The following is a 25,249-nucleotide window of genomic DNA, read 5'->3' as shown; positions in this document are numbered from 1 at the left end:
TCTCAGCTGCTTTGTCTGTGTAATTAAGGGGTTTGCTCTAGGAGCCCTGTCAGCACTAGAATTTTGTGACGCCTTTTGTGTTTTCTCTCCGAACACTTTCCATAAGCTTAGCTGGCTTTTCTGCCTGTGGGGCTGGGCCTATGGAGGTGCCGCTTGCTCTTAACAGCCACCAATGTTAAACATGCACAGTGCCTGAGGGCATGAGGCTACCCAGTGATAGTGAAGGCAACAGTGTGGGCGATGCCTGTTCTACAAGGGTAAGTTTCATGGATTTTAGGGAGTACCACAGGCGCATGAACAAGAGCCACTGGTGGCCATTCGTCCCTCCGCTAGCCCGACTCTAGCCCAGGCTCCCTTCCCTGACATCTCTTGTCAGAGGGAAAGAGACGCAAATGGTGCTTAGTGGATGCTGGCAGGATGCCCCACACACCAGAAACACATCTTCCCTGGGTTCTCTGTGGTTCCTCACACACCCATCAGTGGAGCACCTCAGGGGGCTTTTGCCTCCTCTCTGTGCTTCCTAGTGAGTGTGACACTGACACAGGGACTGTACAAAATGGTCAGAAGTCATTCTTTTCCTCTTGAAGCCATGCGACGGAGAAAGTCTGAGATGAGAAGTCAGAGAGAACAATCATATCCTCCCAACAGCAAAGCCTTCAACAAATACATAATGGGTATCATTGAGTCCATTTCTCATGTTCTTTTCATGACTGGGGGTGTCTATGCCTTAGCGGGGCTAGGAACCGTGCCTGTGTCATGCCCCAATAGGCCAGGGTGAGAAGGCAAGAACTGAGTGCTCTGTGAATGACAGAGGGCAGGGTGCTTGACAAACTGGCTTTTATACCATCTTCAGAAACAGATAGTGTGAGCTCAGGTACCATTGCTTCTGAGACAAGCACAGGCTAAAAGATGTGGCTTGCAAAAAGCCTGAGAATGAGAAACTAATGATTTTCCCCTTGTCCTCTGACTTCTTAAATTGTATAAGATACCAGAAGGTCACAAGATAATAAACGTGCCAGTTTATTTCAAGTTTTAGGCCTCGAGGTCCTATAGAATCTAAACTTCATAACCTCCCTAGTTTTTTTACAGCTACCTCTTTGGAGGTCTCACCACCTCCCCATTCCTCTGAGCAGGTCCATCTGTAGATCTCTTGGTTCCCCTCTACAACATGTCACCTCCCGTGGCTCAGAGAGCGTGCCCCGCACATCTACTTGACTGTGTCCATCCATTTCATCAAAACCCCAAACCAAAACTCTTGGAAACCTTTGTTTGTTGTCCCAGTCTCTTGCGATCTAGGCTTTACTCTTCCAAGTCTGGTCCTGTGCCCCAGGCAGCACTTGACACTTCACTCATGTCCTTTCAGGATTAATGATCAATCATACAGTGCATTACTGGTCACAGTTCACCTGCAGTGTCTTACTTAACAGCCAACTGGGAAGTGAGCAGGGCAGGGATTATTAAGTCCACCTTACAGGTGAGGCAGCTGGGGCCCCCAGCCTACATACGTCAGAGTAGGGATCTAATGTAGGTCTGCAGACTCCCAATCCTGTGCTTTCCTAACTACAGCTTGACGCCTGGTTAACAACACCAGCCTGTGACTTTGGCAGAGCATTTTAAAGTAGATGCTTACAATTTGGCAACCATGATGTCATCTTATTTTAACAATCCTGTGAAGTAAAACTAGGAGGGGTTCTTTTTTTTCATATGCCTTTAATGTGTCTACTCTTATGTATTGTGATATATGTGATATGTGTGTGTGCATTAAAACTATACATATTAGGTTGCACATATGTATGGAACCATTCCACTTCTCTAATTTATGTTTTGTAGAGCCCTTTCCCATGCATTATTTCATTGTATTCCTTTCACAATTCTGTCTAAGGAATAGGAGAGCAGCTAGTCTTAGAAAGAGTTGTGAACCCAAAAGAGGATGCATGTATCTTTGGTTCACTTACAAAGCAGCTAGTGTCAGGCTCACAACAGGAATTTGATAAATGCATGTTGATTAAATGACTCAACTGACTCACATCCACCTTGCTTGGATGTGGAAGGCCCTTCTCCTCTGTCACTTCTAACATGGCAAGGCCTCTCCCCCCTTTCTTCCCCCACCCCTGCTCTGCCACAGGGACTCAGCGGTGTCCAACAACAAGACGCCCCATAGTAGCTCCATCAGCCACATCGAGTCAGTCCTACAGCAGCTGGACGATGCCCAGGTGCAGATGGAAGAGCTGTTCCACGAGCGGAAGATCAAGCTGGACATCTTCCTACAGCTGCGCATCTTTGAGCAGTACACCATCGAGGTAGAGGTGGGGGACCACGGAGGGGAGGTAGGGAGGGGGCCAAGGAGAGCTCTCGGCCAAGGGCACTGTGCCTAGTGCAGGGCAGTAACCTAAGGGAATTAGAGCATCAAGCATGTGTTTTTAAAATTCAAGAAATTATCAGTTCACCATGATATATTCGTTCTAGTCCGTCTCATCCCCCACTGCCAAGCAGAGCCCCTCTGGTTTACTTTCTGTCTATGATTACTTCATTGAGAAGTTTTTTGTTGCTAATCATGGAACTGTTACTTGGTACTTTGGCTCCTGAAAGACCATGGAATTGGCTGTTTGATGACTGAAGTAGAGTCATTGAATTTCATAGCTTTATGAGTGGGTAAGTGTTAAAGTTAGTGGCCTCCTCAGCTGATAAATGTAGAGCAGGGATTGGATGCAATCACAGAGTAGCCAAGAAGCCAGCAGCCACAGGAAGGAAGACTTGTATCCTCAGTTTGATTTCTGCCTATTCAGAAAGTAAGTTTGTATTAAGCCATTTGTTGGTTCATTTCATAGACTCCTCAGTTCTTTTTTAGAAGGTCAGAATCCCATATTCTGGCATATTTATCCCCCCTTTGTGATAACAATGAACAATGTCTGCCCCATGTAATTTCTGCCTTTTATTATTTTCTGCTTTGAAACAGTAACTAAAGCCAGGCCAATAGGGGTATGAAGAACGTCCAACACATAAGGCACTTTTGCCTTTTCAGGGATGATAAAGGGTTAAATTAAAGGCATATCTTCTTTGCTCCTGGCTGATATAGCAGGAGGGAGGGCAAATTTTCCACCTCCCATTTCTTTGTACCTTTGTTTTGCATTCCAACCACCTCCTTGGAGTTGGGGTTTCTGGGTTTCTGGAGACATCTTCCCAACAATATCTGTGAAACCTTCAATGGAACTAGTTTGGAAGGAAAATGATTTCTTTTTAAATATTGAAAGCTCCAATATCCCATCCTAATCCAACTCAGGACCAGAGGACTGTCTTGGCAATAGCTGCCCTTTTCTTCTATCCTGGGACCAAAAATGTTTATATTGAGAATCTGAAATGTAAAAGAAAAGCAACTTAAAGGTATTCATCTTCCTGTCCCTTACTCTCCTGTGATCTTTCTCTTCTTATAAGCATATCTCTACACCTGCCTCCCTGGGAGCCCTCGTAATTTCTTGCTTAAAGATTTCATGTTTGAAAAGGTGCTTTCTGGACAGTTTCTGGAACAGAGGAGAAGATAAGTCTTTAAATCTAGATCTTAATTATCCTTCCAGCTGATTCCATAACTTTAGGTGAATTTACTGATAATTTTCCTTTATTTTGAATCTATACTAAGGATTTCAGGTAGCAGTACTATTAAAACGTATTTTGGAAGAACAATCAAAATGCCAGTGGAAAAATAAAGATATTGGCATACAGTGAAGAGTATATGTAGTGAGCTTCATAAACGTGGGGAGACAAAGCGTAATAAAGAGAGGGAAGAGAAAGGGTATGAGTCATTATTCTTTATTCACTGGAGTGAGACTCACAAAACTAAATAGAGGTTACTTTTGATTATAGTGGCGTAGGCCCCAGGCACTCCCACAATCTTCTTCAGCCCCACTTCGCCCACTGGGAGTGAATATATCCATGGGGGAAATTGTGTTAGCAGGTGTGGTGATTTTGCTGTTGTATTCTTTATTTACTCCACTGTCATTCCAGGTCCACATAAAAAAAAAAAAATGCTTAGGCCAGGTGCGGTGGCTCACGCCTGTAATCCTAGCACTCTGCAAGGCCGAGGCAGGTGGATTGCTCGAGGTCAGGAGTTTGAGACCAGCCTGAGCAAGAGCGAGACTCAGTCTCTACCAAAAAAATAGAAAGAAATTATCTGGCCAACTAAAATATATATAGAAAAAAAATTAGCCAGGCATGGTGGCGCATGCCTGTAGTCCCAGCTACCTGGGAGGCTGAGGCAGTAGAATCGCTTAAGCCCAGGAGTTTGAGGTTGCTGTGAGCTAGGCTGACACCACGGCACTCACTCTAGCCCAGGCAACAAAGCAAGACTCTGTCGTTAAAAAAAAAAAAAAAAAAATGCTTAAGGGAAGGAAACAATCTGAGGGTTTGACGTTTTGAGTGTTGATTAGATGTCTGTGGTCTGGAGGTCAGGTTGCTGGTTCAGTCCCAAAATGGGGTCCTTCTACTTGGACTGTACCCCTGATGTCAGCTGGGGGCATCACAAGGGTGTATTGGCCTGCAGCGATTCTGAGCAAATCCAGTTCCACTCCTGAAAAATAACCCAAAGCATATGCAGAAAGTATTCTTTAAAAAATATGAGTATAAATCAAATACTTTAAAATTGGATCCCACTTATATGTTGCAATAGAGGAACTTGATATTTAAATGGTAGGATTTGCATTCTCCAGCCTTTCTATATATAAACCTTTCTCTTCCCACCTCAAGTGCTGGACAACAACTTGAATGACTTGATATGCAGTAGAGCAGAAGCAGGGAAATGGTGTGAGGGCCTGATAAAATGAGGGAGATAAAAACAAGGATTTGAGTCTGCATCTTCTGCTGTAGGCTATGACATCTACCTTTTCAAAGGGGTCTTATTCCCCATTTGCGGGGAGGCCCAAAGCTTGGGGGAAATGCTGCATCTAATCTTAGATAGAAATGGAAATCCTGCCAAACCTATGGAAAAGCTCTGCTTCAAGTCAGATTGTCAGAAGTTATTTTTGAGGGTGATGAGATTATTTCAAATACCAGCTATGTTTCACCGTGGGGATGGAGAGCAAACTTCTAGAGAAGCTTCAGAGTGTGAAACTGAGGGTGGTTTCTGTAATGAGAGACATGTCAGAACTGACATAAGCCAGGGCAGAGTCTGTGATTGCAGGACCTACAGCTGTGGTTTCTTTCCTAGAGGAAGGCATGTGATGGACATACTCCAAATTCCTAGGGATTACTAAACACCAGAGTAGGCCTGCTACCCCGACATCTGGGGAATCTAGCCATGGTGCCTTAACTGATGGCTGAGATGAGACAATTAATTTAAAAATTAGGATAGCACATGAGCTGCTACACCAGTCTCCTTTTACTCAATAGCAGTGGTGTGTGTGCCTCCCACATTATAACCTGGAATGACATTATAGGGCACCCCCACTTAAAGTGAAACATTTCAGATATTTTAGGCAGATGTTCAAAACCAGGACTGCAGCTGCATTCCTGACATACCTTTTTGGATTCCACGGAGACTTGACGAAGTGACCTAGAGTGGACCAGGATGCTCCAAGAAGTTCTGTCCTGTAGCTTCAGCCTCCCTCTATGAGAGACATGTTATATGAACTGGTTATGATAGAAGAGACACTTTACCAAATGCTAATCATGTTTATTTTGTGGTGGTAAGAATATGGGTGATTTTTTTGTTTTTCGTGGTTTCTTGCATCAAAAGATTTCCAAGTTTTCTACAATTAGAATGATCAGAAAGTAATATTAATAAAATGTTTTTAGAAGCAAGAATAGGCCCATGGTCTCCAAACATGTTTGATTATGTACCCTCTCAAAAAAATATTTTTGAACTTGCAGTCCCCTACATATGTACAGTTTATAAATTATAAAGATGTTCTATCACTAGCTAATAATCTCAAAACTCAATATGCCTTCCAGGTGCAGTTTAGCTTTCTCGTTAGAAGTTGTGGTTCCATATTTCAAATAATCTTGTGATAATTTCCAGTTATTTTTTTGCCCCGTTTCTTGACAGATTTGATTAGATTTTCATTGTTTCCTTACTCCATAATGTGGCTGACAGAGAGTTCAGGGCTCTCTGTGCTTTCGTGATTAGTATAATCTTCAAACTACAGTTTCTTTGTAGGAACCTTGTTAAACCATGTGTCTTTTTGTGAAGGTTAGTTTAGTTAAAACTAGATAATAGATAAATCCATTTAACTGGGCACATGAAAAACAGCAATAATTTGAAATATGCTGAAAGCAATGAACAAATGAGCCACAGTCAGCCCCTCTGAATTGTGATACTCCTGAGGAGCCTTCTCGTATCATGAATGGCACAAAACCACCCGCCATGTGGTCAGAGTGAGACTCCAGCATCAATCTACTAGGGAAAGTCTAGGGAAACTTTGTATACTTTGTGTTGGTTTGATAAAGTATATGTGCATATAATACATATATGCATATCTATGTCGAGAGAATTTTTCTCTCTACTGTCAATGAATAATCTTGGGCATGCCCTGAGTGGCATACTCATGTTGGAGAGTCCTAGAAATGACACCAAGAAAGATACTTTAGACAAAAGACTTTCTGAAAGTATGGGCCACCTATTATGGTCTTTCTTTTAAATCTCTAACTCTGTGATTGCAAACTAAGTTTGCTCAGTGCACCTGCAAGTTCATTTGAGTAACTAACCTGAGTAAGGAATGGAGCAGCCAATTCTAAATCTGTGGACTTCACATTAAAACAAGTTGGGACCAGGCTGAGGCTGGGAAGAAATGGCCTTCAAGGAGGAAGCTTCCACTTAGAGAACACTGATTGTAACTATTTCATTCCTAACTCAGGTGGTCTCAACTCTTCAACTGGTGGTATATACAGGCCTTAGCATTTTATATTAGAAAGAGATTGTTCAGTCAGCCTTTTACCTGTATAGAAATTCAACTCAGTAAACATTTAATGAGCACCTACTAGGTACCAAAAACTATGTTGGGCATTGAAGATACAACAGTCCCTGCCCTTAGAGGGCATTTGGGGAGAAACACAGAAACAGAGAATCATCACACAACGTGAGAATGCTATGATAGAGAGAGGCTCACAGTTTGATGAGAACACTGAGGGGAGCAGGGAAGGGAGGAGAAAGGAGGGAACTCAGGATTTCATTATTGTGTTGAACCAAAAGCTCCACCTTTTATACTTTGGTTCTTATTCTGCTCTCTGGGAGAAAAATGAGAACAATTCTGCTCCTTCTTTTATTTGGAAGCCTTAAAAACATTTGAAAATGTTTATCATAGGCCTCTTTTCCTTTATCGGAAAAATGATGAAATTTTATGGGCTATTTCTGCAGACTCCTCTAAAAATTCTATCTATATTTCTCTTTATTATTAGCCCTTCTCTGTGGTACATTTCCCCAATTTATTCGCCTCTCTCTGGATAGGACATGCATGGTCTCTAGACACTGACTCTCTTGGCCACCCTCTGCTGAAGGGACTCTGGTTAGCTAAGCCCAGCTCACGTGCACACCTTGGGTGAGTGCGTTCAGGACAGCTGCTCTGGTGCAGCCCAGGCCGTGGGTGCCTTTTCAGTGACCACATCGCCTGTCTTGAATAGGCTTTGCTCACTTAAAAGCCCCTGCTTATCTTTTCAAGGTAAGTGCTTCCATTACACTGACATTTTTAAAATTAATGGCAGCTTTTATATTTCTCCCCTCAAATTTTACTTTTTTTATACAGCTCTTCAGCCTGTGAAAACAGATTTAAATTTAATTTATTATTGCTGTCAATATCGTGGCTGTTTGAAATGTTGGCCAGGTGAGACAAGGCCCTATGGTCCTTCACTGCAGGTTCTCCTCCGGGGACGCAGAGCCATTAGCCTGCACAGCCACGGTCAGCTGCGGACCATCTAAGGGCCCCATCATCTAGTCCAATTTAATCGCTTTTTCTTCCTGAGATACCATGTGATACTGCAAAGCCTTTCTGTTCTCCATGTTTTTAATATGCCAAATCCACCAACATAGTAACTATATCAAGGAAGAAAATAAGAGCTATCTGAGGTAATCTTTGTGGATTCTTCTCTAGTGAGTGATCATGGTAACATTTTCTAAATGTAGCCCAGACCCTTTAGGAAGGAAATGCAGAATGAATACAATGAAGTAAACCAAACTCCTCACTTCTCTCCTAGACTTTTTGTCAGGATCATTGGGAGGTTTCCCCCACCATCTTCCTTTAAAAAAAAAAATCAGGATTATTCACATAGCTTTAGTATTCTGGCAAGTCACCTGTTTTCAGTAAATTATCAAAAATCCCTGGTAAAACTTTCAGATCACTCCAGTGGTGTGGGTCTGGGGCTGTGGACCTGAACGCAGGTAACATTATCAAGGTTCGAGTGCTGTGTGTGCCTCCTTTCTGGTAAGGACACAGTAGAAGGGAGCAGATACAAGCTAAGCACTAGGTATTCAGCTTACGTGGGAGAAAAGAACATTGCAACACTGAAGCATTGCTAGGCACTAGAATGAGCGAGCGATATGGGTTGTAGGAGCTTTTCAACAAAGGGGAGATCTTTTGAAAACAGAATAGAGTTCTGCAAGTCTCAGACTGATAAGAGTCAAAGGTATAGACAAAATTACTAATCAGGATGCCCTCCAACCCTGTTAATTGGCAAAGTCATGATTATATCAAAGACTTCAGTTTAATCATGATAGTGAAGAAAAGAACATGAAATTGGCCATAAAAATTATCCAGTTATCCGAATTATTCTATTGGTATAGAAATTAGGTAGTTAAACACTGGAACTCATCAATTACAGCATTTTGCAATATGTTCTCACATTATTTTCCCAATAATTAAAAACAACTGAGTGGATTTCATTACTGCTAAGTCCCTCTGCTTTTCTGGAAAATTTTTGCAATATCCCCAAAGGTCTTCGTATAACTATTTAAATAAATATGTTAACTCTTCAGACAGATTATATATATTTGTAAAACAGAGGGAAATGCTATGATACATTTAAAATAATCTGTTTTATAATTCACTAATCTCATCACTTTATAAATTGATTAACAGAAAAGACCATTATATTGGCCAAAAAGAGTAAATGACTATGGTACTTTAGTTTCACAGTGATAACCTATATCAACACATTATAGATAAAATAGCTCTTCCCTTGCAATGAGATGGTCTCTTCAGCAGCAATATGTCTTTCTTTATCAGCCAGCACTTGTAGGCCAGTGGAGAATATTTAGCTTTCACTTGTCTCATCTTAATAAAAATAATGACATCATAAAACAAAAAAAAATGCTCATTTTGCAATTGATAGCCCATGCATGTCAGTAGCTCTCATCACAATGAAATATGCCATGGACGATTCCTCCTCCCTGTCAGTTGGAATGAGATTGGACCTTAATATATACAACATATGTAGTGTTGATTAATATATTAATGTATCATCACCTTTGCTGAGAGGCAGTAATGCCTTGATCAAGCATGCAGTATTTTGAGTTAGACTACCTGGATTTGAAACCTGTTTCACCAACTTTACTAACTGTGTGACCTTAGGCAAGTTGCTTATTAACTTGCCTAAGTTACTTGAGGCCTCAGTTTCTTCACCTGAGAAATGGGGATGAGATAATATTTCCCAGCCCACAGGGTTGCTGTGAGGCTTTAATGAATTAACACATATAAGATTTTTAGCAAAACTCCTGGCATTTAATACATTGTAGTCAGCATTGTTATTATTCACAATACATTTTCATCCCTCTCTATATATGTATAGATATTTCCTTCCAGATTTTAGCAGTTAAACATTCCATCTTATTCCTCCCCATTGTTTCTCTCCTAATGTGTTACTGATCATACGTACTAGGGGATCCCTGAGTGTCTATGCAGAGCATCCACTGTAGGAACCAAAGATACTTGCTCTTGCCATACAGAGGACCTGGCTGTGCAGGAACAGGTCACACGTCTCTCTGCTGCAACTTTAGTCTCTCTGTTCACACCCCAATGCCAGACTTCAGATGTGTCTCCTATTCATGACAGAGGCCCCTGAGGACCAGAGAATTCTAGGTTAACATTACCTTTGTACTGAGCAATCTGGCAGAGTCAATTACAAAAAAAGAATTACCAAACTCTTAAACAAAAATACCCTATTAGAGGAAGGCAGTTTGTTTTCTTGCAAGGATAAAATATGCCTGGCATTTATATAAGGCCAGAAATACACAATTAATTTATTGATCTGCTCAGTGAATGCACAATTAATCTAAAGGTTCATGTGAAGTGGAGAAAACTGCATTATCATGGAGTTTTGTTTTGTTTTTTTTTTTCTGGAAGAAGAAGAAAACAAAGGAAGAGTAAAACTAGCACTTTTCTGAAGTAAGAATAGTAAAAAGAAGGATATCCCCAGAAATCAATGCTTAGAGCAGCCTTATTGATGTAACATCGTGGTTAAAAGCAGCAGGCTTTGTAAACGAACGCTCAGCTCTGCTACCGCCAGCTCTGAGACCATGGGGAAAACTATCTGACTTCTCTGTTTTCATTTCCTCCTAGAGTTTCTGTAAGGATTAAGTAAAAGAAAGTTAGTAAGATGCTTAACACACTGTCTATCCTGTAATAAAAGCACAATACAAAGTAAAATATCTTCTTCAACTATTTCGTCATCTTTATCATGATCATCACCAGCATCTAAAAACGATCTGAAGAAAGGACTACACAGTGAGGTTTGCAATATTGCAGGTGATAGAATGAAGTTGACGGGAATAGACCCTAGGAAGTGGGAAGAAAGGGGGCAGGTGAGTTTCGATTCAGGCAGATACAGAAAACATTTGCGGAAGAGGGACTGAAGTTTTCCCTACACATAAATACTTGGGAAGATCCAGAAAATGGGAGGAGCCAATCGAGAAGCTTCTCTGAGAACAGAGCCCAAGGTGGCTGCTAAACCAACTCCCACAGAGCAATTTTTGGCAGCAGAATACTGGACTTGGTGCATTTTATCTGACAGGAAATTCTTGGGCTTCTTTTTGAAGTGAGCCTTCCCATTTCCCACTGCCTCTTACCCTCTCTAAATTTCTTTCTAGCTCCTTTGATTTTTCTTGTAGCTGTGCCTCTAATGTAGACAATTTTTACAATAGAAATATTGCCAGTGTATCTCTCAAATAGGTCATCGTATCCTAACACTCCAATTAATTCAGGAGAGTGAAGGACACAGAGGCCACTAGAGCCAGGAGGGGAACGGAGCAGACTAGGAGCTGAGATGGAGCTAAATAAGTGGAGGGAGAAAGTAAGCAAGGTTGCCTGGAAGCAGAATGCTCTCTGGGGACCTTGTGCTCCATCTTTCATTCATTGGGTTGAGGCCCTAGTTTCTGACCTAAACTCATTCTCTCCATATAGTGTTAAATCTGGTGCAGATTTTTCTTTTTGTGGTCTTATCTCTGTATTGGCAAACTGACCCACGTCCCATGTTATAGATAATCCAGAGAAAGGCTTCTGTGTCTAGGGGTTGTCGTGAAGCTCTTCATGCCAGAGGGTTTCCTCGGAAGGGCTGTCAGGGCTTGAGCAGACTGGGAGGAAGGTCATGGACATTTCAGGGCTGTCCAACCAGGGAAGGAGGCTGGGAGTGGGCAGAGCCAGCTCTCAGGGCCAGCAAGGAGCCGGCTGACCGGCTCATAGCAGAAGCACGAGGAGAGGCTGGAGAGCCGGGTTTGCTTATTAGCAGTCAGGCAAGCTTCCCATTTGAAAACAAATATTTTCCTTAAAAAACAGAAATGAGCCCCTATTGTAACTAGCCTTGTATTCCAGGAAGAAGGTGGAGAGGAGGAACTCAATGAAAAACATTTCTTGAGGAAACAGAAAATGCATAGGAAAGAGAATAATTTAGACTTCAGTAAACATTAAAAACATACACATGGGGAGGGAGCGTCCCACAGAGTGAAGCGAGTGTGGACCCAGGGAGAGCGGCCTCGGGGGTCAGGCCATTCTGTTGAGGAGCCCCTGGAAATTCTCATTCTCCAGGTTCACAACAGACCTGGATTCTTCAACTCAGTGGTGTCAGGTGACGAGGGTGCAAGAGGGTAAGGAGAGGGGAGGAAAGAATATAGGACAGCAGATGTAGGCTCCTGGACATATTTCACACTCAGTTTAGGTTCAGAGTCCCATGATGCCAGACCTCTGGGCTCACTGTCTCAACTAAAGTACCTCAGCCTTACTCTGCTCCCTTCGCCAGGACCCCCCACTCCAGCTTCCCAGCCTTGGAGCTCCCCTGGGACCTTCCTGCAGTAAACAGATCCTTCACAGACTCAGTTTCATGGAAACAAAACAAAAGCTAAAAATGAAAAAAAAAAAAAAAAGACAGGCTCTTCCTTTCATGCTTGTTGTCTTAGTTTTATTTTAATTTTCCTTAGTTTGTAGGCAAGAAAATGGAGTAAAAATTGTGGTTTGGGCTATTTTCAATTATTATCTCACAAGGGACTTATATCCAGAATATATTTAGAACTTTTACAAATCTACAATCAAAAGATAATTATCTTGGTTATTTTTTTTAAAAATGGGCAAAAGACTTAAACAGACACTTTATGAAAGGAGATATACAAATGGTCAATAAGCACATGAAAATGTTCTCACCATCGTTAGTCATGAGGAAAATATAACTTAAAACCATAAAGAGATATCACTGCACACCCACTGGCATGGCTAAAATTAAATAGATTGATGATGCCAAATGATGGTGGGCATATAGAGCAACTGGAACTTTAATATATTGCTGTTGGAAATGTGACATGTTACAGTCATTTTGATGAACTCTGACACTTTCTTACAAAGTTAAACATACATCTGCCCTATGTCCCTACAATTCCACCCCTAGGTAATTACTCAAGACCAGTGAAAACCAATGTGCACAGAAAGACTTGTATGAGAACTTTCACATCAATCTTATTTATATTAGGCAAACACTGGAAGCAACCCAGAAGTTCACTGGCAGGAGAATGGATAAACAAATTGTGGTATATCTATACAGTGGAATACTGCTCAGCTGTAGCAAGGAATGCACACAGCAACGTGGATGAATCTTACAGCATGTTGAACAAAAGAAGCCAGATATAAAAATACGTATTATATCATTTCATTCGTATTAAATTCAAGAACAGGCAAAATTACATCAATGATGACAGAAATCAGAAAGTGGTACCTGGTAGGGGGATGGGGGAGGGCAGGAACAGACTAGAAAGGGGCACTAGTAGATTCCCTAGAGTGACAGAAAGGCTCTATAGTTTGTTTTTGATGACAGCTACACAGGCATATAAAATTGCCAAGAATTACAGAACTGAATGCTTAAAATATGTGTATTTTATTGTGTATAAATTGTACATTAAGTTTTAAAATACTGTAAGGAAAAAGATAATTATAGACCTAGTCCTATAAAGGCTATAAAGTCCTCTTCATCCTCTAAATCTGTGGTCCCCAACCCCTGAGCTGCAGACTGGTACTGGTCTGTGGCCTGTGAGGAAGTGGGCCACACAGCAGGAGGTGAGCGGTGGGGGAGTGAGCAAAGCTTCATCTGTATTTACAGCTGCTCCCCATCACTTGCATCACTGCCTGAGCTCTATCTCCTGTCAGAACAGCGGCAGCATTAGATTCTCATAGGAGCACGAACCCCATTGTAAACTATGCATGCGAGGGATCTAGGTTGCATGCTCCTTTTGAGAATCTAATGCCTGATGATCTGGGGTGGAGCTGAGACGGTGATGCTAGTGCTGGGGAGCAGTAGCAAATATAGATTAGTTGTAGGAAAACAAGCTCAGGGTTCCCACAAACTCTTCATTACAATAAGTTATATAATTATTTCGTTATATATTATGATGTAATAATAATAGAAATAAAGTACACAATAAATGTAATGTGCTTGAATCATTCCAAAACCACCACCCCACCCCGAGTCCATGGAAAAATTGTCTTCCATGAAACTGATCCCTGGTGCCAAAAAGGCTGGGGACTGCTGCTCTAAATTATCTCTTATAAATCATCATCTCTCTTATTCTCCTCTAGTTAGAGAACGAAGTACTTTTCAAAGATGAGGCTACCACAAAAACCTCCTTTGCCGGCCACCTGCCAGTCCCCGGGTCCCCCAGGACTTCCCACAATAAGTAGACACTGGGTTTTCCTGCTGGGCTCCGCAGATCCCTGAGCTGACTTGAAAAGGTGTGGGGGCGTGGAGTGAGAACCTGGGGCAGTGAGGGTGGTATTTTCAAAGTTCCCCCATCTCTGCTTCAAAGAGAACAACTACACTTTCATCTGTTTCTATTTTGCTTGAAGAAAGGTCTTGCTATTAGATAAAAAATAAAATCCCGTGAGGGACTGCGTGGCTTTTCCACCCCAGCGAGCATGGCCCCAGCACGGGATGTAAGAGCACTGCTCCCACCTGCCTCGGCCTGTCTTCTAGTTCCCTTTGTCCCTGGCACTCCTGGAGCAGCAGTGTTTGGTAAGAAGGTTATGCTACATGTGAGCGGGGATGAGGCTGGCATGAAGCAAACCGCTCAACTAGGGCTCTGGGATATGTGCTGAGACTGCCTGGGCCATCCTGCAAGCGTGAGACCTGTGGTGACACTTCCGCCTCCTCTCCTGGGAAAAGAGGATGGCAGCGCCCATGCTGCTGTCTTCGCAGGGCTGCTGTGGGGGCAGCACGGGATGACAGATCTGAAAACCACATTCTTATTAAAAAGTTTTAATTTTGATTCACATATCAGAGGGAATTATTTAATATCTAATTCAGTACTTCTGAGTTCCTACTGTGGGTGCAATCTCTGTGCAGGGATTGTAGAGGAAGTATAGGATTTAGTCTCTATTTGCAGAGAACTGAGAGCAGACCAGGTGAAGTCATATAAGCTAAGATGTAGAGCAATAAGCAATCAGCACGTTGATGTGAGGGTGATGTTTCCATTCGTTACATGCTTCAGCTTTCATTAGAATCTTTACTGCCTTTCAATTGATTATAATCTGCTTGAATTTCCAGAGGTATGCTATATATTTACACCTTGCTCAGTCACTATTTGCAGGTATCAGGCTTGTAATGAGGGAAAGAATCCTGCATAACAGAACACAGAAAGGGACCGGGACCCCTGGGCTTGGTGTACACCCGCTCTTTCACTGATGTAACCTTAGGCCACTCACCAGGCCTCTCTAGCCCTCAGTTTCTGTTTCTGAAATAGACTCACTACTTCATTTTTGAGGACCAGTACAATTACACAATTTGCTTAGAGCCACATGGTAGACAGTCTTTGCAGTCAGTAGCCCTGAGCTATGTCTGAAGCTTTGCCCCTCCCTAGCAGGGTCAGTCAGTCCATCTGCCTGAGTGAGGGTCAGCTTCCTCTTTCTTCTAAAAGATGCATCTGGAGACCTCCACCATGTCTGCTTCACTGGGTCACTGTGGAGATTGAATGGCATGGAGTATGCAAAAAGTTTATAAATCATAATTCATAACATAAACACCTGCTGCTGTTCCTTTGCTGTTGCTGTAGGCATTGAAATACACTGAGAGCACTTTTAAAGCCACGTATATGTGGGTGCATGGCCGTGTTGCTTAAATATAGTCTAAGGGTTGAAGAGATGCGAAGCAGGGACTGATCCGAGGGGTGGGTCGGTGAGTAAGGCTCGGAATCGTGAGCTTCAGCCTAGCAGTCTCTCGTGGACCCAGCGAGCCTGTAGTGATGACGGTGGTTCCCTCGCAGGTGACAGCAGAGCTAGATGCCTGGAATGAGGACCTGCTCCGGCAGATGAATGACTTCAACACAGAAGATCTGACCCTGGCAGAGCAGCGGCTGCAGCGCCACACAGAGCGGAAGCTGGCCATGAACAACATGACCTTCGAGGTCGTCCAGCAGGGCCAGGACCTGCACCAGTACATCATGGAGGTCCAGGCCTCAGGTGGGTGGCCTCTCCCGTTCTCCTGCGGGGCAGATAAGGAAAACAAGAATGCCAGCTAGCCTCCAAGGAGCACTTCCACCCTGTTTGTTCATTTTATTCCTACACATACAAAGAATAAAGAGGTTTACCCCCAGTTTAAAGAAAAAAAGAACCAGAAGCCATGAGAGCTGAAATAGCTTGTCCAAGGTTGCCCCGTTAGGCTGTGGTGAAGATGGGAATAGGGCCGGGGTCTCCTGGTGCTGCGGAGAGATAAGAGTGCCAATGATGGAAATTAGCACAGATTTTTAAAAAATGGTGGCCTGGAAAAACAAACCAAAGCAGCCAGACATCCATGTGAACTGTGTTCGAGCGTGTAGCTGTCTCCCATTCTGCTCCCTGTCCTTGCCGCCAGCACACATTCTCCCGCCCCCTCCCCTGTTCCCCAGCCTTCACCTTGTCTCCTGCTCGTGCTTCTCAGAGTCCTCAATTTTTTATCACTGGTCTGCGTAAGCAGTGCTGATAAAAATTTATGGCAAGGTCATATAATTTTATAACTTCTCAGAAAAACATGGCAGAGTTACCCAGATTTAACTTCTTTTCCTGCTCAAGATTTATTCAAAATTTATCCAACAAATGAGTGAGTGCTTACTGTTATACCTGCCACTCCCCAAGATGGCCTTTGATGTCAGAACTGGAGAGAGCCATGGTGAATCCTGATTACAGCTAGTCCAGAAGAAAAGAAGTCACTTGTCTGGTCACATCCCAGTGGAGTGTCTTCTACCACCCACCCCACCCTCCTACCTAGGTCCTTGCTGGTGTCAGTCTCTGCTCTCCAGGATGAGGAAGACAGAAGCCAAGGCCATCGACTCTTTAAAACACATTTGGGCCATGCCCCTGCTGATCATGAAGGATATTAAAGCCAGGAGATTGTCGGGGGCCTTAGTAATCATACTAAACTTTAGGGTACTTTGGGTTTTGGTTTGTCTTTTATTTTTTTGATGACCCAAAAGTATAAATACCAGCATTCAAAGGAACTTCATTCCTAACCAGAGGAGAGACAATCTAGTAAATGCTGTTCATTTTTGTCAGCACAATCCTTCCTTGAATTTTCGCTCGTGCTATGAACAGACTGCCTCTGAGACTCAGGCCTGTTCACAGTGTGCATCTTGCTCTCTGCACAGTCCCAGGAAGGGCTACTCACCTGCATCTGTCTGGAGATTTTTTAAAAAGTGGCAATGGCCAGGCCACATGCCCAGATATTCTGCTTTTAACTACCTCTGAATGGGACTTGGACAACAGCAGAAAGTTCTCAGGTGATTCAACAGTGCAGCCAGGGCTGAGAACCACCACTTTTTATCGTGATAATTAAATCCCAGCAGCTGACATCTAGGGAATGCCTAGGACAACGGATCTCAAAGTGTGGTCCCCAGAGCAGCAGTATTAGCATCACCTGAGAACTTGCTTGAAATGAGAGCTAAGGACCTAACCCTAGAACCTATCACATCAGAATCTCTTGGGAAGCAATGGGTGCTTCCTGGAGTCTTCCAGATGATTCTAATGCTCCACCAACCTAGGACCTTGCTACTCAGCATGCGCCCTGTACCGCAGCACCGGCGTCACTTGGGAGCTGATTAAAAATGCAGAATCACCAGCTTTATGTCAGATCGGTGAATCTGAATCTGCATGTTAACGAAATCGCCAGGTAAATCGTGTGTACATTGAAGTTGAGTGGCAGTGTTCTAGGACGTGGACTATACCTTTTCAGAGCCTTGGTAGGGAAGTAGGGCAGCTGTGATCCTTTCTCTGTGATTGAGAACCTTATCTGGTCAGGGTTTAGCCCTGTGGCTTACCCTCATGATGCTCACTGCAGCAGGCTATCCAGCTAAGACTGGGGACCATGAGAGAATGCAGACACAGAGTGTCTGTGCCGAGCAGGAGAAAGAGTCTTGTCTGGCTGCAAACCTGTAGTACTTACCACCAGGGTGCTGACATGACCTTGAGCAAACCAACCTCTGTCCCAAGAGCCAAGTATCCATGGTAACAGAAAGACTACTGGGAGCTGGAAGCCCCTGAGGGCTGCTTGTAACTGGAGGTGCTATGCTTGGCGTCCACCCAAACCATGAGGGCTGAGTGGGTGACAACAGCCCCAGGCAGATGGGCTGCCCACCCCCACAGTATCCTATACTAGAAATGAGCTTTGTCAAAAGAGGTTTGATTGCCTCTCCAGCCCTGTCTGCTGAGGCTGGCTGCTCAGTCTGGCATAGCTCATGAGGCTTTGACAGGAATGAATCCAGGGAGTCTAGGAAAGCTCACTCTCTGTCTGTGGCCGAATGCCTGGTCCTACAGAGGCGGCATCTAGCTCATCTCTGGGCTTAGGGAAGGGGAGGGCAGAACCACGCCAGAGCTAGGGGGCGGGGGTAGGGATGGTGTGAAGGGTGGGCCTGGGGTGGGACCTGACCCCATGACTCCCCAACATACACCATGGCCAAGGAATACAGGACTTCAGAGACACAGGACTGAGGCAATGAGTGGCTTGGGCGTTTACAATGTTTGTCTAATGAACTATATTTGGACTAAAGGTAAAATAAACTGTTATCTTAGAAAAAGAACAATGATCACAAGTAAGATTTGTTGGTATTTAGCCCTCCATGCTAAATTAATTAAGGGTTTATGCTTTGATTTTATAGTAGCAAATGGAACTAGGAAATTTTATATGCTTATTTTCAAGTGTGCCGTTTCTGAGATTGAGCCAGGTTCTACTAAATCCTTTGAGTGTGCCACCAATTCTAACCAAAGCAAAAAGTCTTTGCTTATGTCAACATCAGCCTCAGGAATAGAGACAAGTAGGGAGAATTTTTTAATTTGTTCATTGTTCTTTCCTCACTATAGAATTTTGTATTTGAGCCTCAAGTTGGGAGGTGGTAGGTTTTGCTGGAAGGAGCCAAATTAGGGAAAACATGCTAACTGAGTTCAAGGTCCAATTCCACCACCAATGAACAGTTGGACTTTGGAAGTCCCTTTTCTTTCTCTGTAGACTTTAGTTTCTTCTTCTGTCTAGTGTGGCAGGTAGGCCTTGATTTCTAAAGGGCTGTCCAGTTATCACCTCCCATAATTCAGCCTAACTGCCTCATTGGCTATGCCACAGGTCTTCTGTCCGATCAAATCTGGCCATGTGGCTGTCTTAGGAATAAGATAAGAGCTGTGTATCCTATGGATATGTTGCTTTTTGTGGTTTAATCAAAGCATCAAGTTCTCCCTTTATGCAAAGGTTTTAAGTGAAAAATGCCTGGAGTCTGTGGCCATGATACTTAAAATGTACTGTGCCTGAGAAGAACCTATCTCCAGGGTTTAGAAATAAATAAATTCTTAAAATAAATTAAGTCTTTGGAGATCACTCTTCTCCTTGAGCATAGAGATGAGAATATAGATACGAGAGGAAATCTTGGATTGAAATCCTGGTCACACTTCTTGCTACCTAGTGTCCATAAATGTGTTACCCAATCTCTCTAAACCTCGCCTTCCTCTGAAAAATGGTGATGAGAATACTTACCACACAGGGTCATTGTGAGGACACAGTGGGATCGCACAGGAGCATGGGAAGGGCTCAGGGAAGCTCGACAACTACTATATTTTTATACTTATATACTGCATTCTTTTGGCATTGTCTTCCTGCAGTTTCTCTGGCAGTATGAGGGTAGGATTCCTTTTTCCTTCTCTTTGCATTCCCAGCATCTAGCAGAGTGATTATGTCTTGTGCATAACAAGTTCTCAATAATGTTTGCTGAATTAATCAAAACTTAACATCACTATGGGTGGAGCAGATGTAGGTAAAAATAATGGACCACAAATCTGTGGTCCCCAACCTCCACGGCTGTTAGGAAACAGGCTGCACATCACCGCCTGAGCGCCACACCACCCCTGCACCCCGGTCCGTGGGAAAATTGTCTTCCATGAAACCAGTCCCTGCTGTCAAAAAGGTTGGGGACCACTGCCACAAATAATCTTACTGGTGTCAAAAAAGGAAAAAAAAATGCCTGTGTTTTTTTCAAATGGAAGGTACTCTGGGTTGATAGGAATGTGGACCCTGCGGGGCTGTGAGGAGGGGGAAAGAAGCTTAAAGTGAAACAATGGCTCTCAACCTGGCTGCATATTTAGAATCACCTGGGGAACGTCTTAAAAATACCAATGTCTGGGCCCCACCCCTCAGGGAGCCTTAGTTAATTAGTCTGGAGTGGGCCTAGTTTTTTAAAAAACTTCCCAGGTGATTTTAAGGTACAGCCAGAGCTGAGAACACTGATCTAAAAACCTGATTAAAGAACTCGGTAATTTCTGAACCAGGTGTTATATAGAGGGAGTGACACGGAAAGAGGAGGGGAGGGGGGTAGGAGAAAAGAAAGATATTCTCTGTATGAGGCAGACACATATTTCAAGAACACAACAGTTAAAAAAAAATGTTACAAGAAGGAACAGCATAGCCAGAAATACCCAAATCCTACCCTAGACCACAGCCACCTCTCTCTGAGGAAGGTAAAGTGGTACCCCCACCTGGCAGCAAAGGCAAGCAAACTAACATTATCATTAGCTGTGGCTTTTAGCCCTAAATAAACATCAGTGCAGAGCCTTCTGCTAACTGAACATAGCATAAGGAATCTGTTTCCCTGGGTTGCTGGCCATTGTACCATTTTCTCCAGTGATTCATAATCTTGGTTGCATGTTGGAATCACCCTGGGAGCTTAAAGACTAACTGATGGCCGGGTCCCAACCACACAGAGTCTGATGTGATTGGTCTGGGTGTGGTCAGGACATGGTGATTTTTAAAAAGTTCTCCAGATGAATCTAATGTGAGCCAGGGTTAAGAGCACTGGTCTAATAGCATTCACACCACCGTAGTTTCCAATGATACACATTGAGCAAGTACCTAAACACCTGTAAGATTTTTTTTTTTTTTTTTTTTTGAGACAGAGTCTCGCTTTGTTGCCCAGGCTAGAGTGCCGTGGCGTCAGCCTAGCTCACAGCAACCTCAAACTCCTGGGCTTAAGCGATCCTACTGCCTCAGCCTCCCGAGTAGCTGGGACTACAGGCATGCACCACCATGCCCGGCTAATTTTTTCTATATGTATTTTTAGGTGGCCATGTAATTTCTTACTATTTTTAGTAGAGACGGGGTCTCGCTCTTGCCCAGGCTGGTCTCAAACTCCTGACCTCAAGCGATCCACCCGCCTCGGCCTCCCAGAGTGCTAGGATTACAGGCTTGAGCCACCGCACCCGGCCAAGATTTTATATTTCATTCAAGCCATTCAACTGTCCCATCAATAATCAAAAATATATTCATTGTTATTTCCTTAAAGGAATGTAAAAAGTGGGAAAATGAATATTTTGACCCTACTAGATGACAGGCACTGTATATACTCTATGTCTTTCAGTTCTTACAACATCCCTGAGAAGTCATTGCTGTGATTCCCATTTCACAGGTGAGGAAACCTAGACTGGGAGAGGGTAGGGAGCCCAGAGTCTCACTGTTAATAGGTTGCAGAGCAAACCCAAGCCTGTCCCTTCCCCAGAGCTCTCGGGTACTGTCGACTTCAGCTATTCCCCAAAGAGGCCTGTTGATTCATTGATCAGGTAATTGTTGGGTGATATATGAGTGAAGCATTGTGGTAGGACCTGAAGAGGCAGAGATGAATAAGACTGATGTAGCCCTGGCTTCAGAGGGCGTGCGTTCCTGTGAGAACATGGACGAGTTAATAAGGAACCAACATCAGTGGAAGCTTTCTGATGGGATGTGAGCACAGGACGTTGCGGGGGCACATCAGAAAGAAACCTCAATAGGACTTTTTAAAGGGAGACTGGCAAACTGTTTAATTACAAATATATTCCACTACGTGATGGAAAGAACAAATGTGTCTTTTTGCATTTCCGAATGCCCCTAAGAAAGTCAGACAGGTCTACGATCATATTGAGAGCAGTAATGTCCACACTAGCAAACTCTACTTGCTGCTGATTGACGAATACTTACCAGTTCATGGGTTTTAACTGGGACTTACATCGATGTGTTTGGGGCAGTGGGAGGGGGGCAGTTTCTGTCTTCCAGGTGCAGCTGGGTGCATCTTCATGTTCCTCCCATTCCCCACATCCACAGAGTGATGCGTTGCTGAGGAGTGCTGAGGTGCAATAAGCATCGTCTTCATCCATTTTATTTCCCGTGTTCATCTCACATAAAACAATATCAAACGAGTTGGATGGAAATGCAGGGCCTGAGTCTCAGGGCAGGCTGGGAGCCTGTCCTGGATGATGTCATAAGCAGGTGGCTAACCTCTTTGATAAGTTACCAGATTCAGAGAGCCCATTAGTGTGTGGTGTGGCAGGGGTGAGCTGTGAGGTGCACGTGGAAAGGTACTTTGCCCCCACGCCCAGCATACTCAACCCTAGAGACACGTGCTGCAGTAAACCCACACTGTGACTGGAGGTGAGGAAGAGCTTCCACCTCTGCAGAGGGATCTTAAATTACATTTCCAGAAAGCAAACACAGGATCAGGGGTCATCCCACTATGCCAAGCCCTGCAGAGGTAGAGATTTTTGTATCATTTTTTATTTCAGTCAAGGAGATGCTCTACCTCATCCTCTTGGTAATTGAAAATAGTAACTAAAGGGAGTTGCCTGCCAAAAGAACAAGCCGTTCTTTTCTCTGTCTCCCACAGATATTTCGGGAGCTGGGGCTTAGAATTATGAAACTGACAGAAAAAATAAACATGAAAAGATACTGAAATTATTACCATGTAACACCAGAAAAAAAATGTTCCCACTCTCCCATATTGTCCTTATATAAAACACTATTTTTACCTCCAGAAATGAATTTCCTTAGCGTGTACAGACTTTCCTATACTCCCCCGACTACATGCTGCAGGTGTGTTGGTGGTGGCGATGATTAATTTCTGACGGTGTGAGTCCCAGTGATGGGGAAGTCTCCCGAAGGGGATTTATTTTTTAGGTGACCATATGTTGAGATTGGTGGGCTTCTTTGGGTTTGATCCCCGGGGAAGTACACTACCCATTGGCAACTTATCTGCCGGGCTTTTGAATCTGAACCCCATTGGTGACTGGGACCCTATTCTTCAGCATCTCAGACAAGGCGTCAGCATCAGGACCACAGTTGGACTGGGTCATAGATCACAGGATGAGAAGCCAGGGAAAGGATTTGGACAGAACTAAGAAGCTGCAGAGTCAGGCGGACCCGGGGATCAGAAAAGACAGCAATCCAGAGATGGGATTTTCCCAAAGCCAGGGATCTGAGCAAGGCTGAATCACTAATGGGTAGACAATCAGAATCAAGAAACATGGGTCACTTACATCAAGTGACAGGAACCAAGAGGGTAACAATGTGAGAGGGCAGAAAGTTGGGATTTTAAGGCAAGAGTTAGGAACCAGGAAAGCCACAGGACTAAGGAGCAGTGATCTATATTTATATGTGTATATGACAGATACTTTAAATGTATCATGGAGGTAGGTAGCTTATGAAGAAGGTAGGCATGTAAAATCTTATTTTACAGATGACGAAGATGAAGCTTCTGAGAGCCTACATAATGTGCTCCAGTTGAGGATTCCAGCTCAGGACTGTTCCAAAGCTAGTGCACTTTCCATGTAGTCTTTGAGAGCTAAGCAAGGAATCAAATTCAAGTCACTAGCAGAGAGAGAGACTTTGATAAGTAAGGCAGTTCCTTTGCTATGTCTCAGAGTTTGCTAATGACCCTTTCTGAAGTAGAAACCTATTTCAGGAAGGCTACCTTGGGCCGGCTGGTGATAATGTATTAATATAAATAGGAGAACTGGAGTAGTGAAGAGGGAAACTGTGTGTGCACATCTACGCTTGTGAACAGGGAGAAGTATACAGACATAGTAAGGGTGGTAGACAAGGAGCGGTGCCACAGCTTCTGACTGGCAGGTACTGACTCAAGGCTCCCGTTATAGGTCAGGTGGTTGACAGTTTATTAATGTTGGATGGTTTATCCATAACATTGGGAACACCTGTCAGTGACTGACTGGGCTTACTAACTGCTGTGAATCAGTAGAAAAATGATATACAACTCTAACTTGATGGTTTTTCTAAATGGATAAGCACTCAATATCCCTTTGGTATTGCTGGGGTGTGTTTATTGGGTGTGTTTGCCTGTGTTTGATAAATATATGAGAGGCAGCATGTATTTCTAAGAGTTGCTTTTTTAGGGGACATAAGTAGTTGGCTAATAAAATCACCACTGCCCAGCTACTCTAATCAGAGTGGATAAACTATATCTGACCAGCTAAAATAAGTGTCTTGGCAGAAGTTCTTGAGACAGAGGCTTTTTGGTTTGATATTGTATTTTCCAATACGATCCAGAGGATTGCTCGTGAATATTCTGGGTATTGGCAAATCCTCCAGCAGGAATTGCTAGGTGCTGTCTTATTTAAGGATAGACTTCCAGAGAACCTCCTCTCTCTTTTTATCATTCCAGTTGATAAGAAGCCTATTGTCTGTTGAAAAGTAAATCCCAGACAAAGGACCAGTTAATACAAAAGAGATGGTATGGTTTGAGCACCCCAAACAAAGGCCCATTATGGTGATCTGTTTAAATTCACAGAGGAATCTGTAGAGTTTGGGAGAGTACTGATAATGGCTATTTCCAAATTCTGGTTTTGTTATGCATATTAAAGGAAATGTAGTCTTCACAATACTACCTGGTTTTTAATTGTGTGCATTTTTTAAAATCAGGTATTGAGTTGATCTGTGAAAAAGACATTGATCTGGCAGCCCAGGTGCAAGAGCTACTGGAGTTTCTCCATGAGAAGCAGCATGAATTGGAGCTCAACGCGGAGCAGACCCATAAGCGGCTAGAGCAGTGCCTCCAGCTACGGCACCTCCAGGCCGAGGTCAAACAGGTGAGCCTGCCCTTTCCACCTTCAGCCTGGGCTTCTCAGCCAGCTGAGCCAGGCCTGCGACCTGCTGCTGGTATGGGGTTAAGCATACAGAGCCACAGATGTACCTCTTTAAGTAACCAGCACTCAGAAAATACGGAAGTTAAAGACTAGCTGTGTTAGTGTCTGAAAGCTTGGCTGCTATAAGAGACCCAATAGTAACATAGGTCAAACTAAAAGTGCATTATTTCTTTCTCTCTTAGCAATCCATTCCAGAGCTTTTCCAAGTTGTCTTCAGTCACTGAATCTATTCTCTTTTTATTCTCAATCTTTTCAAGCAATCCATGGGAAATACAAATCCTTTATCAATAAACATATTCAGGCTTTAGAGCCAGGTGATTAATTTGAGGCACCTGTGTGCCTAGTACTATTAACACATAGTTAATAATCAATGAGTAGTAGAAATGACCATCATTATT

The 25,249-nt window shown here is 43.3% G+C and overlaps 1 protein-coding gene across 1 annotated transcript in view; it reads left to right on the top strand.

The window, feature by feature from the left end:
* Positions 1–25,249, top strand: part of LOC123630466 (kalirin) — a 457,953-nt gene that overhangs the window by 335,757 nt on the left and 96,947 nt on the right. Inside the window, exons 13-15 of the mRNA XM_045540114.1 lie at positions 2,126–2,300; positions 15,707–15,902; positions 24,628–24,794. Of these exons, the coding sequence (XP_045396070.1) occupies positions 2,126–2,300; positions 15,707–15,902; positions 24,628–24,794 (538 nt within the window). The remainder of the gene's footprint in view (positions 1–2,125; positions 2,301–15,706; positions 15,903–24,627; positions 24,795–25,249) is intronic.

The sequence above is a fragment of the Lemur catta genome, chromosome 1, assembly GCF_020740605.2.
Source record: "Lemur catta isolate mLemCat1 chromosome 1, mLemCat1.pri, whole genome shotgun sequence".
NCBI lineage: Eukaryota > Metazoa > Chordata > Mammalia > Primates > Lemuridae > Lemur > Lemur catta.
This window is presented reverse-complemented; position numbering and strand designations above follow the sequence as displayed.